This window comes from Neolamprologus multifasciatus, chromosome 7 (assembly GCF_963576455.1).
Source record: "Neolamprologus multifasciatus chromosome 7, fNeoMul1.2, whole genome shotgun sequence".
Taxonomy (NCBI): Eukaryota; Metazoa; Chordata; class Actinopteri; order Cichliformes; family Cichlidae; genus Neolamprologus; species Neolamprologus multifasciatus.
This window is the reverse complement of record NC_140445.1, coordinates 64,483,971-64,501,460: the sequence shown is the minus strand read 5'-3', so window position 1 is coordinate 64,501,460 and position 17,490 is coordinate 64,483,971. Positions and strand designations below refer to the sequence as shown.

At 41.4% G+C, this 17,490-nt stretch overlaps 1 protein-coding gene across 1 annotated transcript in view; it reads right to left on the bottom strand.

Moving 5' to 3' along the window:
- Nucleotides 1-17,490, bottom strand: part of tmtc2b (transmembrane O-mannosyltransferase targeting cadherins 2b) — a 111,049-nt gene that overhangs the window by 47,059 nt on the left and 46,500 nt on the right. The window contains exon 2 of the mRNA XM_085165078.1: nucleotides 12,701-13,277. Coding sequence (XP_085021204.1) covers nucleotides 12,701-13,277 — 577 coding nt within the window. The remainder of the gene's footprint in view (nucleotides 1-12,700; nucleotides 13,278-17,490) is intronic.

Here is a 17,490-nt window from a genome sequence, read left to right as displayed (position 1 = left end):
AGTCGAGGATTGACAGAAAAATTCACAGATGTGCACAGAAACCAGCAGGTCTGACATCTCTTTTGCAATAAAAGGATTTAAGATATTACATATTTAAGTTAACACGTTCTAAAAGTATCTTTAATCCATTGAAGCCTTAATACAAATCACATTGTTGAAGAGGCTTCATCTCACAATCTGAACCCATGTTTACAACTGATGGATTGTTCAATGTGGCTTGGCTTTACCACTGCAACAATCAATCCAGTGTGTTACATAGAAACTACAACAGGGTGTGGGGCAGATTCCATCCACACCAAACGGATGACTGAATGTTTAAGGACAAACTCAGCAGCTAAACAAGAAGGAACTGAGGGGAAAACAGCTGAAGAGCAAGACTTGGCTGCGTTAGCATGCCCAACAATCTGCATGTGCTTAATCACAAGTTCAGCACACTGGAAGAAAATTTCCTGGCTCCACATGAAACGCTTTGTTTCAATACTAGCTGAGCATTTAATCTGAGAGGAGAACAGCAGCTCTGAACGGACATAATTAGATCAAAAAAGAAAGAAAAGTTTACTGGAGAAGTTTGGGAGTGAAAAGCTGAAACAATCTGTTCTTCAGACTCCACGATGTCATCTTTATGCATCTTTTAGGCTACGTTCACAAGCAGGTCTTGATGCTCAATTCTGATTTTTTGATCAAATCCGATTTTTTTTGTCTGCTCGTTCACACTACAAATAAAATGTGACAGCAAACGCGCTCTAGTGTGAACGCTCAAAGCGGCCGCATGCGCAAAAGAAGACGTCACACACAACGCGCTCTGTTTAGACCCAGAGCAACAGTATTGTTTGACTGTTTCAGACTTTACATTTCCCAGTTTTGCTTTAAGTTATAAAGTTATTTTGTTATTTACGAATGGCCTAATAATGATCCTTATTGCTGTTTTAGAGGAGCGCTGCTTCAAAGGATAGTTTCAGATTTCTGTCAGAATCTGCAGATTATACAGTACAAATAAAATGTTCACGTTTCTCCAACGTTGTCTTCCCAACAGTTTCACTAACATCTACATGGGATGGACAGGAAGCGTTCGCGATGTCTCCTCCGGCGCTGATAATTGGCGTCTGTCTTGTGTCAGTGACATAAAAGACGTATTTAATGCGTCCGTTCAAACAGCAGTCGCTTTCTAAAACATCGGATATGTATCAGATTCAGCACCACATACGAAAGTGACCCAGATCGGATTTGAAAATATCGGATTTGTGCCGTTCACACTGTCACACCATGATCGGATATGGGTCACATAGGGTCAAAAAAGTCACATTTGATGCGCTTTCGCCTGCAGTGTGAACGTAGCCTTAGAGGATGAACTTCCCCTACAGTTTCATCCTATGACGTTAGTGCAGATAAAACAGTATTATTTTGGTCTTATATGCAGGTGTGGGGCTTTTAATGCAACATGACTTTGAGGATGAGGAAAACCCCCAAAACCCTAAAAGAAAACATGATTTGCATGGTTTGAAAATGCCCAGAGGGATCCTTCATGCCTGACTGATTTGATGAGTTCAACATCAGCAGCTTGGTGTCTGGGTGTATTCCTAAATAGCATCCAGTGATTGAAGGCTCACGGGTAGCGACAGGCCATCCAGCAGAAGTGTCTCACACAGACTCATCCTAGATTATCTTCAGTAGACCCGGGGTCTTCCTCTTTGTCCCTTGGCTGTTGCATCCATTACCATCGCTCTTCTTTAACACTTCTAACACATTTCAGCCCTCTTCCTCTTTTGCAGATGCACAGTTTCTCATCAGTTTTCGTCCATCTTACTTGGAACGCCCACGCTGATAATCCTCGATTTGGACCTCATGTCATTTGTTTCTCCTGCTTCAGTTTGTGTACGGTGGCAAGCTGCCCAGGTTATGCATGTGAATGATTTTATTTATGGCAGCAGTTTAAAGTTTCCTGGATATCTGATTCCACTTGTTTTGATTAGACTTCCTAAAAGCTGTATTTACTGTACTAAGAATACAAACAACTCACTTGAGAAAATTTCCCAGGAGTACTGTAAACCTGCCACACCACTCTGAGCCGCTCCACATTTTATATTTTGACTGCGATTTGATTGTTTTGCGTAACCATACCTCACAAAACCTCTGAAAACAAAGCGCTTTTGTAAACAACTATGTAAAACTGAGGGGTGTAATTTTTGGTGACCATTTTCAATTTCCCTAATTAAATTAAACGACACTGAGTCAAGCGTTTCAAAGAGAGGCAAAAACAAGAAAATACATGAGATGAAGTGTCTATGTAAGGCTTACAGAGGGTTACGCTAGTCCATTTATATCGGCACGTTAGCTGGAAGTCTATATGCCAGTTGATTTGCTGAGACCATAAAAGGATCCTTAAATAGGAGCCGCGGATAAAAACTGAAACAAGCAGTACTGCATCTAAAGAAGGAGCCAGCTCGCTTTAAATGCTGACTAAACATTAAAAACAAACAAATACACTGAAGTTAATTACATCACTGCGACTCCCTGTAATACGTCTGGCTGAATAAATTATTCCTTGCGAAAGCTTAATGATTTTGGGGAAACAGAAGGAACGGTAAATCCATACACATCTCCATCAAGACTGAAGGATAGAGCAGGACACTGGTGCTGTGGGACGTTCCCTTTTAGAGCCGAGGTCTTACATAACAACCGCTATCGATTCGGAGACGTGCCGGCTACAAAAAGAACAAATGGTTTTCAGCAAGAAGCGAGGAAAGGGACCGTGTGAAATATCTCAAGCCCCATGCACTGTTTCACATCTGTTTTTATACCAGCAGGAATCTTTTGCTTTTTTGTTTTTGTCAGCATAGTCAGGGCCACGATATTGGCTGTCGCTGGCAACGGGCCTGTCAGGTTCACTTCTATTTAATGATCGGTACGCTGAGCCAAAGCCAGCCGAAGTCAGGTTCCATCACTGTGGTAGCGCTTGCACCGTTTTAGCCCGAAGTGAAAGATATTCAAGTAGTCTGTGTGTGGAGTTGATCTCATATTGCACTGCTAGCATGTGAGCTGTTTTTTGGCGTTAAAGAGACGAGGTATCAGCAAACACTTCCAGTATTTTATTTTTTTTAAATAAGAATGCTGACTTTTGATTAAATGTGTTGGCATCACTGAGTTGGATGAGAACATCTATGAGAATGTTAACGAAACCAAAATGCAATTTCAGCAAGTGGTTAACTTGGAATCCTTCTGAAATAAGATGTCGAGTCAAAGCTAACAAAGTTAGCCCTTCAAAAGCTCAGTTGGTAACATTTTTTGTTTGTTTTTCATTCTCTTATTGTTTGAGATCAAATGATGTTTTTCCAATGTATTACTCTCTCCTGGTTAACATTTAAGCTAACCATTTCTTTATTTTAGTCCTTATGCTAAGCTAAGCTAATATAATGGCAGGTGTATAATAACAGCAATCTTATAAAAGCAGTTCATGTCTTTAATTAAATACCATTTCCCCCAAATGTCCAACTAACATCATAAATTATGCAGCCTAAGCACTAATCCTGATTGATTTGATTTTGATTGATTGGTAATTTATTTCAACATGTGAACAATATACAAGTACATTTAGAAAAGAAAAAAAATACTATACAAATTACATACAACAACAACAACAAAAAAAAAAAACGTTCTGATTAATTTACATGTTGAAAGGGAAAGAAAGTAAACACTTATTTAATCCCACCCCTTTGCCATAAATTATCAGTTAATATTTAGTTGCTTCCTTACTGATATAATTTGTAATAAAAATAGTGAACAGATTTCTGATATACTATAACATCACATCATGAGGGTTTTTTTTTGTTTGTTTGTTTTTTTAAATAGAGACATTCACTTAATTTAAATATTTTCCTTTTCTTTATAGTTCGAGAAGATCATATTTTTATAACTCTTTTTGAACAGTTTTATGTTTGGACGTTGCTTTAATTCCATATTCAGACTGTTCCATAGTTTCACTCCATGAACAGAAACACAAAAGCCTTTTCTTGTAGTACGAATGACGACCTCGGAAAAATGAGGAAATATGAGAACCGTATGGACTCAATCTACACATGTTCGCTCTTTTTCTTCAAATCGCTTAGAAACACGCTATTTAACATCATTAAAGTCTTGGTTAAGGTCAGGAAAAAGGTTATGGTTAGGGCTAGGGATAAGGTTAGGTTTAGGGCTGGAATACAGGGCTGGAACATTTATTACCGCGGGAGCGTCATTGCACTGGATTTCGGCCATAACCCGCCGCGTACCATAAGAACACCGAAGGTCTCCTTTCGCGTTCCTCAGGAACGCCGCGGGACGTGACAAAACGTCGGCATGTTACGCCTCGGGAGTGAGAACGGGCTCTTTGAAGTTACAAAAACCCCTTAAATTATAACTTCCTTCTTCCAAAAAAAACATACTCTGAATATTACCTGGCAGTTCTTTATTTTTTGCTTTGAATAGAATTTGTGCTGTTTGGAATTTCACTAGATCGTCAATTTTCAATATTTCAGACTGCATTTAAGCTAACCATTTCTTTATTTTAGTCCTTATGCTGAGCTAAGCTAATATAATGGCAGGTGTATAATAACAGCAATCTTATAAAAGCAGTTCATGTCTTTAATTAAATATTATTAATACTATTTCCCCCAAATGTCCAACTAACATCATAAATTATGCAGCCTAAGCACTAATCCTGGTTTTCTATGAATGTGTTTACATTATCTATGCTTCCGATTAACCGTCTCCCAATCAAGACCAGAAGTGATGATGTATTTCCCCACGTGAGAAGCAGGTGGGTGAGGGCAGGGGGCACTAGCTGAGCCCACCAGGCTCCATCTATCACACTGTGACAGGAGCCATTAGAGCATGGAGGAGCATCTGTGGAGCCCCAGGTAAAATGTGTGGGGTGAGCTGTGTTTCTAATGCACAGCAAGGGTATGTATGGATGTCACATTTGTATACAGGCTCTATACGTTTCACACACAACCTGGCATGTAGACACGCACTACACGTGTACATGCTGCATGTGTGCACGGACCTCACATCTCCCACATGCGCCTCCAGTCTCATGAGGTCAAGCTGAACCCACCACCTGCACAACGCCTGAGCACTCAGTCTGAGAAAACTTTCACCCTTCGGACATGTTCCATCCATGCACACGCGACTTATGCTTGTGCACTTACCATACAAGTGTGAACAGAAAACAAGAGGCGAGGAAAAAATGATGCTTGTGATTTTGACAATCGCTAAGGGCCAGCTGGGTCTCCTCCTAGATTTAGAAATGACTTTCCACTGGTCTCGTTGTCATGTTGGAAGTGACTGCAGAGGACTGTCGTGTTTAAAGATGTAGCTGAACTCTTGTGCACTTGGGAGTTGCTATGGCATGTGCAATATTGACATGACATCACCAAGACAATTCCTCTTTATCCATTTTACACTCTTAAAGCATCAGATTCCGACACCGTAGCTTCAAAGGATTGACACAGTCGTATCACTAGTGTCGGGGCCTTAACCTACTTTCAGGAAGGTGAAAAAACATCAAGACTCTGTTTTTGGTTAAATAAGGACCTGTTTAATATGACCATGATTCAAAGAGAAGAAATGGGCCCTTAAATAAAAAGAAAAGCATTTCATGAAGGAAAGTATATGGCCTAACTAGAACTTGCAAACAGGCCAGTTTCACTGTCTTCAATTGTCTAAACGTGTATTTTATTGGTGAGCTAACAAAGAAAGAGCACCAGGTCTCATGAACAAACACTTTATTGCATTATTCTATGGAATAAATTCGTCAGATCACATTAAAAAGCATTCCTTCCTCAGCTAAATTAGGACACTTAATTACGTTTCAGTATCTCTTATTGAAAATGAGCCTATTAGCTAACGTTGTGCAGGAAATAGTCTCATAAAAAGCACGTTTTTCCACATAAACTGTGGTTACACCAAACATGCGCAACTGCCAACTATGCTACATTTGAATGCTATAAACTCATTGCCTTTGGAGTAGCAGGACACGTAGCAACACATGGTCGTAAAAGCTTTAATCAGGCAAAGCAACTGGTGTGTATCAACGCTGTAAAGGTCAACGTGAGTAAACAATTTAATGACAGTTTTTCTTCATTTTTTTCTAGTATTAGGAGACATCACACGTCTTAGAAAGAACTAATTAGCAGCCAAGGTAGGCAGAAGGCAGTAGTGACAGATATTAACACAGTAAGTGTTGGTACAGTCAACAGTAATCGCACACAGACTAATGACTGCACGGAGGAAAAGTAAGTGGGGGAAGGCGAGATTCTTCAAAGAAACATGTCAAACTGTAAGTTCGACGTTTTCACAACCGCTTATCCAACGTTACATTCTGGAGGTGAGGGCGACGGGACGAGGGGTACGCCTGCAGATACCATGAATCTGGCATCAACGCTCATGCAACACCTGTTGTTGTTGTTTTTTTATTACCGTCTGCGCCTATTGTTTCCCTCTAATCTCTTTCATTGTCCTTCTTTCAGAGCAGCGAGCAGCAGAAAGAGTCCTACACTTTGATTCCACTCCAAATGCAACATGTGTGAAACATTCAATGTTCACAATGCAAATAAATCAAATTCATGAACAATAATTGAATTTAAACATTAGGTTTTCTCTCTTTACAGATTTTTTTTTATGCACATTGCAAAAACATGCTCTGTATGTGCTGATCAACCCTTGCAACTTCCAGCTTTAGCAGCAATAGCCTATTTTCTGGTATGAAAGTGGGTAACCAATAGTAATTGTGTGGATGCCTCAAAGGGCACAATTCTCTTTATTCTTTATCTTTTCTTCATCTTCAAGTTGCTTCCGTACGTTTTTCAGTGTTCAAATCTTAAAAATTCTGCTCTTTCTTGCTATGACTTTTGGTGCTCATAACTTCTAGACTTTTTGAGATATTGAATTTTCTTTGCAATATTTTTTGCCCATTTCTTCCACATTATCAGTGGGGTCACTGATTTTCCTCGCTGGGTTGACCTGTGTTTTAGCTCAGTGAGATGAGCAGTTGTTCTCAGACTGGGAGGCCCGGGTTCAAATCCTGCTTATGGCAACATTTCATTCAGTTAACAGTTAAACTTTTTTAACTCTTTTCAGCAAAATTTTCAGCCTTTTCACCTCTTATCAGCACAATTCTCAGCAGCTTCTGCTCTCTTCAGCAGTGTCACTACCCGATCCGTACCAGAAACCCGATCGGTACCCCGCATGTGCGAAAGGTGTCTACTTCCGGTTGAAGCGTTTTACGATAGTTACAGGTCAGAGTATCTGTTAAGATGTTAAGAATAATAAGTATCTCTTAAAATGTTTCCGATAATGAAACATTTAATATAATGTAGACAAAAAATAAAAATAAAAAGACTCCCCGATCCTTACTGCGCATGTGCAAAGTCGGACCGTACAAATCGGGTCTACCCGATCCGTACCGCGCATGTGCAGGGGTTTTCTTCTTCTTCTGTTCGTTTAATGGCAGTTTACACCCCAGTGTACGAGGATACTGCCACCTGCTGACCGAGCGAATGAACCCTATTGTAAACTGAATTAGCGTCATTACAAACGTGTGTTAAATTTGATTTAGTGATAGTCGAGTGTGTTTATGCTTGTCTGTGTGGAGAGGATTGATTAGAAAAGTGATGATGATGTCCGCTATCACTGTCAATTGTCAGTAAACACTTCATCTGGCTGATGAATCTTCATGTGACATATTACAAAGTCTGTATTATTAACTCTGTAATTAGGCGCCATTCTTCTTATTTTACGGCGCTGTTGTTCAATCGGGGGACGCTCTCTGTTGAGGAGAAAAGCAAAAATTTGTTTGTATACGGATTATCCATTGTTTAAATGTCCCGGTAGTCGAAAAGGAGGCAGAGCTGTTGAGAAATGCTAAGAGCTAACTGGCCGCTAACCGTATCATTCAAATATATTGAATGTCGCAATGTTGGCAAAGAGAGGAAGTGACGTAAGATTTGTGCATACGAGGTACCGATCGGGTTTCCGGTACGGATCGGGTAGTGACAAGCAGAATTGTCAGTCTCTCCACCTCTTCTTTGTGAGAATGAGTGAGATGAGTAGCTGCTTTGAGACCAGGAGGGCCAGGTTCGAATCCTGCTCACGGCAAAAAAGCTTTTCAACACTTTTCAGAAAAAATTTCTCCGTCTTTCCCCCTTTCAGTAGAATTTTTGGCTTTTCACCACTTTTCAGCAAAAATGTCTGCTTCTTCACCTGTTTTCAGCAGAATTTTCAGTTTCTTCACCGCCATACAATTTTTTGCAACTTTTCATCTTTTTCAGCTATTTTCAGCAGACAGCTTCAGCGTCAGCATCCACACAGCATTTTCGCAGGAAATGCAAATTTTTCTAGTTGAATTACAAATATGCATACCCCCTTTTTCCACATCCAGAGTTTTACAGCAGTTAATCCAGAAGTTCATCTAAAGACACTGGAACAGCTTCTATACACAAAGCCTGGCAGAAAGAACTGTGTTTTATTTGGGTCCCCTTTCAGTAGAATTTTTGGCTTTTCACCACTTTTCAGCATAAATGTCTGCTTCTTCACCTGTTTTCAGCAGTATTTTCAGTTTCTTCATCCACACAGCATTTTCGCAGGAAATGCAAATTTTTCTAGTTGAATTACAAATATGCATACCCCCTTTTTCCACATCCAGACTTTTACAGCAGTTAATATGTCCAGAAGTTCCTTTTAGTTCCAAACTAAAGACACTAGAACAGCTTCTATACACAAAGCCTGGCAGAAACAACTGTGTTTTATTTGGGGGGCAAAAGTACAAGAGGAGACAATCTGACATACACGATCAGAAAGGAAGTATATTATGAGGCTCAGAGAAAAAGACACTAGTAGCTCTAGTTTTACATATTGCACCCAGATCTGTTATGCAAATTTCAACACATTACGAGAAGAAAAAAAAAATCAGTCAAGATAATACCCATGCATTAGCTCCTGCCTCTGATTTGTATGCAGAGAGTCTGCAGTCAAAGTCTCAATGAGATGAGTTATAAACCTACATGGAATTACAGCGACGCTGAGTTTCGACTGCCTGCACTCTTTAAACTGCACACAGAAGCCGCAGCGACACAAAGGGAGATTTGCAGCAGATATAAAACTCTAATGTAATTGACTGTGCGCCACAATCAGATAAGCAACACTAAATGTCAAATGACTCCAGCTGAGTGGAGCTTGGCGATAAAATATATAGCGCCCATTACGGCGTGTCAGTCATTCACCGAGCCCGCCTCTTTAACCTGAATGAAGAATAGTTCCTTGAAATCAAACATGGAAAAAGCCAGGACAGGCTGACAGATCCTCTCTCTTGCATTTTATGCCGAGTTTCCCTCTTATCACAGAATATTAATGTGCCACTGTGGGTAGTTAGCAGCCAGATTTTCAGCAGCTGATAAATCTCAACCCGCAATTTAAAGCGCAAACTGTATTTATTTTCACTGCGATCATCATTTGCAACACTGTATACAATTTAAATTTCATATGGGCGGCTGAAGGCTCAGCTCACCCTGAGGAATAAGTCCCCCTCGCGTCCCATTACTCAAAGTGACTGCCTCGCTCCACGGAGACGGAGAGAGACAAATGTACACGGCGCAGTAATGAACTGTTTGCCATTTGGGTAAGCGATCGGGTCACGAGGCTCGCATACATACGTACTCACGAGGATACAGTACTACAGCATTTCATCGCAGATGTTCATATAAGAAGGAAACGTCTCGAGTCAACATGATTGAAGTGATGATGACAGGCCTCTGGCTGTTCTTGCTTTTATGTTGTCTGTGGTGTGACTAAATGATATGCTACGATAATGACGGTTGTCAGCTAAAGTTAGGAAAATCAAGCAAAGTCACTTCCAAAAAATATGCTTTTTTTACAGTCTTGCCTCAAAAAAACTTTGTTTTCCCCGTGTGCCTGACAGCCCACAGCTCCTTATTTGTCTCCTCAATGCACAGTAACCCACTGCGACCTGACTTCTCTTTGTCTTGCAAAGATCTAACTGTTATTTTTTCATACCAGTTTTAAGCTGTTTCGACTTTGAGTTGCTGAGCAGCCGTGATCTGAATGATGCAAACACCACGAGGATACTCGGGCAAAGTTTACTGTTAATAAAAATAATAAAACTTTTAAGTGGCTTTGCAATTCTTGAAAAACAACTGCGAGGCAATCTTTGAAGCAAATGACAGATGTGACGTCAATTCAGCCTTTTATTCTGTTATGACAGCTACAGTAAAAATAAACACTTTAGTACTGAGAAAAGCTGACACACCACACCCATTGTAGCAGCATTACAGAGGCGTGTCCTCTTTTATAGAGCCGATAAAAAACCGTGTATTTCCATTTTACACGTCTCTGACTGGCTCAGCACCAATCAGTGTTGGTCAAGTTACTTGAAAAAAGTAATCAGTAACTAATTACTGATTACTTCCCCCAAAAAGTAATCCCGTTACTTTACTGATTACTTATTTTCAAAAGTAATTAATTACTTAGTTACTTAGTTACTTTTTAAAAACACGATTTACAACCTGAATAGGTGATAAAGTGATAGATCTTTCAGCCCAATTCTACTTTTTCTGCATAATCCATCATACAAAATGTAATCAAATGGAAAAGTCTCTTTTTAAAACTTGTTTTATTAGTTTTAACCTTTTAACTTTATGCATCAAGTAAAAATGTAATTATCTGCAACATTCTCTGACTGGAAGAAATTTGTTTAACATTTAAACCTATTTTCTGCACATTCCAGCACATAAAATAAAATATTTGTTTGTGTTTACACTCAGTCTTTCAAATAGATGCAAGTAAAAAACAGCAGAAAATAAATAAAGTCAAAGACTAGCGGTCCTGTTGCTCTATTTTCACCTGTAAAGCAGGAGTGGGGTAGGCGGAGGGTTACCCTGGTGCAGGTGTGCCGCGGTCAGTGGAAGAATCCGCGAGTTTCTCTGTGAGTTTCCCATTACGTCGTAGCTACTCGGTGCTTGTTTGGAAGTTTAGGGGTTTTTTTCGCTGTAAAAAGAAGTTTTCTTCCCACGCACAACGGACACTAATGTTTTTGTCACTTTTTATAGAATCAAACTCAAAGTAAGGTCAGTACTTCCACGCTTTAAACGCTGCACGCTCATACTCTCTCTGCACTCGATATATGATCCATTGTTGATCTGCACACAGCTGTTGTCACGAACGTCGCACTCGCTTACGTCACTGTCATGAGACACTCTCGCAAAATAAATCACGGTTTTAGTAACGCAGTAACGCAGCGTTCCTACGGGAAAGTAACGGTAATCTAATTACCGTTTTTGCAATAGTAATCCCTTACTTTACTCGTTACTTGAAAAAAGTAATCGGATTAGAGTGCCCATTACTGCCCATCTCTGGCACCAATAACACAAAGTAATAGCAATGGGACGGACGGCCTTTATTTGTCATTTCCTGCAAAAACAAAGAAACATGCTGCAGACAAATCTTAACATTTCTCTTTTTAATTTTGCAACCTTGTTTACTTCAAAGAAATACACGACTCTTATTCTATTTTAATATCTGTAAAAAGCTTAAAGCATTTTTATGTAAAGCACTTTGGCAACACACCGAGCTACAGAAGCTACGCTGGACGAGCAGCGCAGCAGCAGAGCATATCTGACCCCGGTGATGTTTGCCAATTTAGCCGACCATGATGGCAAACCATGAAAGACATCTACAGGGCCTGCACTGTGCCAGACCTGCAACTATGTTCCAGTGGATTTTGTTTTCCTGCAAAGACAATTGGATCAGCAGGGTTTTTGGACTTTCAATCAAAAGTAGAAAAACTGTCAGCTTTGAGGCATCATCTCCTGCAGCCCTTTTGGCCCTGTTTCCTTTCTGGTCTAGCCATGCCTGACAAGCCATTAGAAGGTCTGTCCGCCTGCCGCAATGGATGGGCAATAATCCAGACAACACCGGGAGTCTGATAGGCTTAAATCATGAGAGGACAGCTTGGACATGAAGCTAGAGTCCCGCAACCATCATTTTTACGATGCTGCACACTAAAAAGGAGAGGCTTCTCATTTTCTTCGTTGCTTTTTATCGTTTCATCTGTCTGTCTTATGTTTTACACACGGCCTTGCTGACCACAGTCCCTCCTTACCGCACAGCATTTCCAAAAGAAAGATCGCCTTTCATTGGCTCCTCTGGAACACTTTTGTCACATCTGTGCACATGTCTCATTGAATTTGTGATGATGGGCAGGGATTCAGGGATGTCACAGGAAGTAGACAGCAAATAGTAAATACTTCTGACAGGAGCTGTTGGGGGAAAGGGCTTCTTAATGGCTGGATGCTTCAAAGGCGACAAGGAAATATAAAATGACCGTCGCTTTTTGTTATCTCAGCTGTTTCTCCTGAAAAATATTTTCATTTCCATCTCTTTTTATCGCTGCACGCCATCTGATTACACACACAGAAAAATGGAGAAAACCTCCAATGTCCATCGAATAAAAACAGCCCACTTGTGAGAGGATTAGTAATTTGCAATTTAAACATAAGAGGAGCACTGAGTGATCCTTCTGAATCGCTGCACAAAGAGACGATATGGAAGGGGGCAGCCCAGTTCAGATTAAACATGGACTTCACTTTTAAAAGGCTTACCTTGATTTGCAAACATGAATAGCCTAAAAACTCCAACAGAACAAACAGTTTACCTTGTAAAGGAGCACAACGATCTGTCGCAGTTTGAGCCTGTGGAAAACGCAGACGTCATACAGCGCCGATACAGCCAGAACGGTTACTCCGAGCTCCTTCCAGAGCATGCTGCAGGCGGCGCAACCCAAGCTACCGAGGAACCACGCCACGAGCCGCCAGGACCCGGCACGCCCCCGCAGCCTACAGTGACGTATGTAACACAGCAGGGACAGCAAGAAGAAAAGGGCGGCGCCTTCATCGGCTCGGCCGACTACACCCGCCACCGCCTCGGTGTGAATTGGGTGAGAGGCGAAGAGCAAGCCAGCCAGTAGGCTCCACAGTCCTCCTCCGAGCAGCAGGCGAGCGAGTGAGGTAAACAGGCCTGTCACGGCCCCGTGGAGGACCACGTTAACCAGGTGGTAACCCCAAGGCTCCAGCCCACCCACAGCGTGATTAAGGCGGAAGGAGAGGGTACACAGGGGTCGGTAAGACTTATGGCTGCCGCTGTGTGTGAGTAAGGTGCCCCAGAAATCATCGTAGAAGATGTTTGTCCAGGGCGTCTCTGGAAGCAGGTCCTGATTGGTCTTAATTGCACGGCTGTAAAGAGAGAGAGAGAAAAAATGGTCAGAGAAGAACTTCTGATCGCAACGAAATCAATCAGTATTTGATCTGAATGTTGCGTTGACTACTACAAAGACTACTGGTCTCTGACATTCAACAAACGTGTGACAACTGAAGACATTATTTGCTGCTGTGGGTTTCTACAGGTGATGCCTGAACGTGTGGTCATGCGGCATCCACACACAGAAAATGAAACGGCGAACTTTAAGTACTGGGCATCTTTGCCACCACCACTTTGGGATTTAACCCTTTAAGACCTACCATAGAACCAAGTCCGCCAGAACTTATATTATATTTTTACATGCTGTGGAGCCATTTTTGGGAGCATTTCAAGTTGATATACATCAATACAACCGTTATAGCCCAGATTTTAATAATATGTCTGCATTAAGTGCATAGTAATTACATAAATTGCAAAACAGTGCAATAAACAACAAAAAATTGAAAATCGTTTTTGTTTTTTTAACATATATTTCTAGTTAGAGAAATTTAAGAGGCTTATCCCTCAAAACTGTAAATACAAAAAAGTTGCACAAAATAGTTTCCCACCACAGGAAATTTATTTTGAGTGTCTTCATAGTTTTATTTTTGAAATACACCAATTTTCACACACTGCAGGAAAAACGAAAATAAATATTATAATGCAAATTTGCAAAAAAGCAGCATCTGCATCAAAATAAACTATTTCCAGCAGTGCAATATGAGTCCTAAGCATCCCAGAAACCACACAGAAAGTCATAAAGTCAAAGATAACTTGTAAAAACACCAGTATAGGCTCATTGAGGCCCCGATGGTAAAAAACTACATTTCCGCGAAAATGACGTCACTTCCGGTTTCAGGCAGGTCATGGCGGAGATGTGATAGTTCGTGCTGACGTCTAATCCAATGTAGGAAGTGTTACAAACAGCTGATCGGATCAGCAAAGCGTGTTTCTGGAATATTATGTTTTTGTTGCTGCAAGTGCTTTTTATGCAGTTTTTGCAAAACTATATGTGGAAGGAAACTGTGACCGAGGACAAGCTGATGGCATAAGATGTAAGTACAACTCCTCCGGTTTCATATGCAAAAAAATGATTGCGCTAGCTCACGTGGTTGCAGAGCTACCGGGATTTAAATGTAGTTACGTAAAACAGAGCGTGCCCGCTCCAACCGGTTTTAAAGGGTTAAGCAAGAGAACCACACCCAAACCCACAAATACAGACATCCGGTGTGTAATTTTCTGAAGTTAAGAAATAAGGTCGACTGAGACGACACCGGTTTGATTTCTGCTGCAGAGACCAAAGGAACAGATTTTTAAAAAATCGAGGTAAGTGTCCATGAGTAAGTACAAATTAAAACATTTAATGTGTCATTTTGGCCTCTGCTTGCAGCCGTGGCCACTAAATAAAAGACCAGTTAGACATCCCCTGACAGGGTTGAACCTACATGACCTATCCTAATGCTGCTACATTAGCCACAAGCTGTGTGTCAGTGGTCGTGGGCACGGCCGACAGGGGTCACGTAAGGGGGAAAGGAAGGCACATTTCTCCCTACGGGAGTCCTTACATAGATGTAAACTGATTTCCTATCTCTTCTGTCACACTACAAAGTGTCCGACAGCTCGTCAAACCTCTGCTGCTTTTTATCTGCTGATGATTTATCGACTCTTCAAATCAAACAAAAACGTAGCGGTGTAATTGCAAATGTGATAGGTGGTGCATGACAAGTGATAACAAGCCAAGTGCACTCCATTGTAATCTCTCCTCACGGTTAACACACGATTAGTCTGGAGACAGGAGGTGAGACGGAGTGTTCAACACCTCATGACAAGCAGTTTTTTTTAAATATATGTTAAAATAAACACAAATTTGAGAAGAATTTATGTATAATAAACCCAGTTGTCTCAAAGGTAATGAACTGCTTCTTTGGCCACTCTGAGACTTTAGCCGAACACTTCACTTTGGCACAAGCCCAGCTCTCAATAGCAGAAAGCTCATGAGAAGTTTGGTGAGGTGCAGCGGGCACTTTGGCATCCATCAAATCCCAAAATGATCCATCACCCAGTCTCTGCGAAACCGGTGAGCAGAAATAGCTCCACCTATGATGGATCTAAGGAAACAAATACTACAGGCTGCAGGATGTTGGAAAGGGCATGGAAATAATCAACAGGGATATAATAGAAATTCCTTGAATGTCAGCAGACAAATGACTGGATTTTTTCCCCCCAATCTTCTCCAGTCAGACTGAAGAAGCAGGTTCACGAGTCGGTAGCCCAACTCTACACTTCACCCCTCAGACACGCCAGTTTGTTTTCTCGGGCCCATTCGTCAAGCGAGATCTTCATTCCTCTGCAAAATCCTCACATAAGAGGCATTACGGTTCAATTACATCTCAAAGCCATTCTGGATAGTGTGCTCTTTTTCCATTGCATAGTGCGGTGGAGCCAAAGAGGCCAGATAGAATATATATCGCCTCAAAAGCACAGCAGATTTTTCTGGCAGCGAAGCACAGACAGAAGCCGATGCGAGGCAGGCGAAGACCCACTGAGCCACCGTGCCAGGGCTCACTTCTCAGATTGTCTCTTTCTTATATGTCACAGAGCCAAGTGAGCAGCTAACACACTCAACAAGCAGGGAATCGAGAGGTGTGACATCACAATCCACTTTGCAACAACTACAAAAACACGCCTGGATACGGTCAGTTTCTCCGGTGTATTTCTAATTATAAATCCACTGCTTCTTGTCATCATCATCATCATCATCACGAAGCCCCATTGCTGTACCAGCTAAGAGGCCAGCTGGAGAGGAAGGTTCAGTTTCTGTTGTTGGCTGAGCCCGTTCCTCGGCAGAGCTGGCAGCAGGAAGGACCTCTCTGTGCACTGCGAGCCTTTTCCAGGCGAGAGCACATTCCTGCTCCGACCGCCAGCCTGTACTCCGACTCCCGAAGGAACAGACGGATCATGTGGCCACTAACAAGAGAAGCCTCAGAAAAACTTTTCTACCTCCCATTACTCTCTCAATCATCTGCTTGTGGCTACCATCCTCAGTTCCTCCACAAGTTGTCTGGATCTCATTCACGTGCTTTAATCGCTCACATTTGTTTTCTCGTTAGAAACTGCACTTTTATCCCCGTTGAGATTTGGGTTTTTTTTATATGAGCAAAGTTTTTGATTATTTACGAAACGGCGTGTTTACTTACACAGCATGAAATATTTAACGAGAAGAAAAAGGCTCGTGAGCCTGGAGTGTGCGTTCTACCACGCATGCTGCGACCAATCGGAATAATTGTGGTGAAACTGGAAACCTGAGAGATGTTTCAAACGTTTCCTAAACTCAATATTTTTAGAAAAGTGTAAGGTCACCAAAACAAGAATGTGTGTGTGACCCCGCTGAACTGAGAAAATAAAGACAGCATGGAGTCTGTTTATATCACATGCCTGACTAACTCCTCCTCATCGCTTTACGAAAATTATCATTTCCATTCTCGCACCACTTCTGAAAGCCGAGCCGGGGGAACCGGCCGATTCTCGTATACATCAGTCCGTCCTTCTGGTTGGTCAAAGACTCTTTGTTCGTGGTCGACTTGGAAAGACGACCATGAAGTCTACCTGTCTGCAGAACCTACAAGGCTGAATTTTGTGAGATATGCTCGAGGGGTCGCGAGCCAGGGAAAAATCCGATTTTGATGCTGTGTTTTGGAAGCAAAGATTATTATCATGGGTTTGGTTACAAATTACATATTAAAGATGAGTGGACTACCGGCCTTGGAAGAGGTCTGCTATGACCACACAATGCAATTATAAACCCAGAATAAAAGCAGCACATCCATGAGAAATCTCCCCATCTCCTTAGTCTCTTAGTAAGGATCAAGAGAGAAGAGCTACTGGAACAATTTCATGTATAATAAGATCGCAGAAGGAGCAGGGTGGAGAAAAATATCCACATCTAATGACTGCAGGATTCCACGTAAGGCCATCGAAAACTCAAGATTGATTGGCTCTTTATGGTTGAGACTAAGCAGCACATAGGAGACGAGCCTGGATATTAAAAAGGAGATTGAAATCCAAGGACATGTAAAGGGAAAATCCTGATGACAAGTACTCAATGAATTTGAGATGAAGCCATGAGGGAAACACAGCTGTATGACCAAACTACCCCCTTTTTTAAATCCTCCAAAGCCTGAAGGAAAATGACATAAAAATAGTCAAACC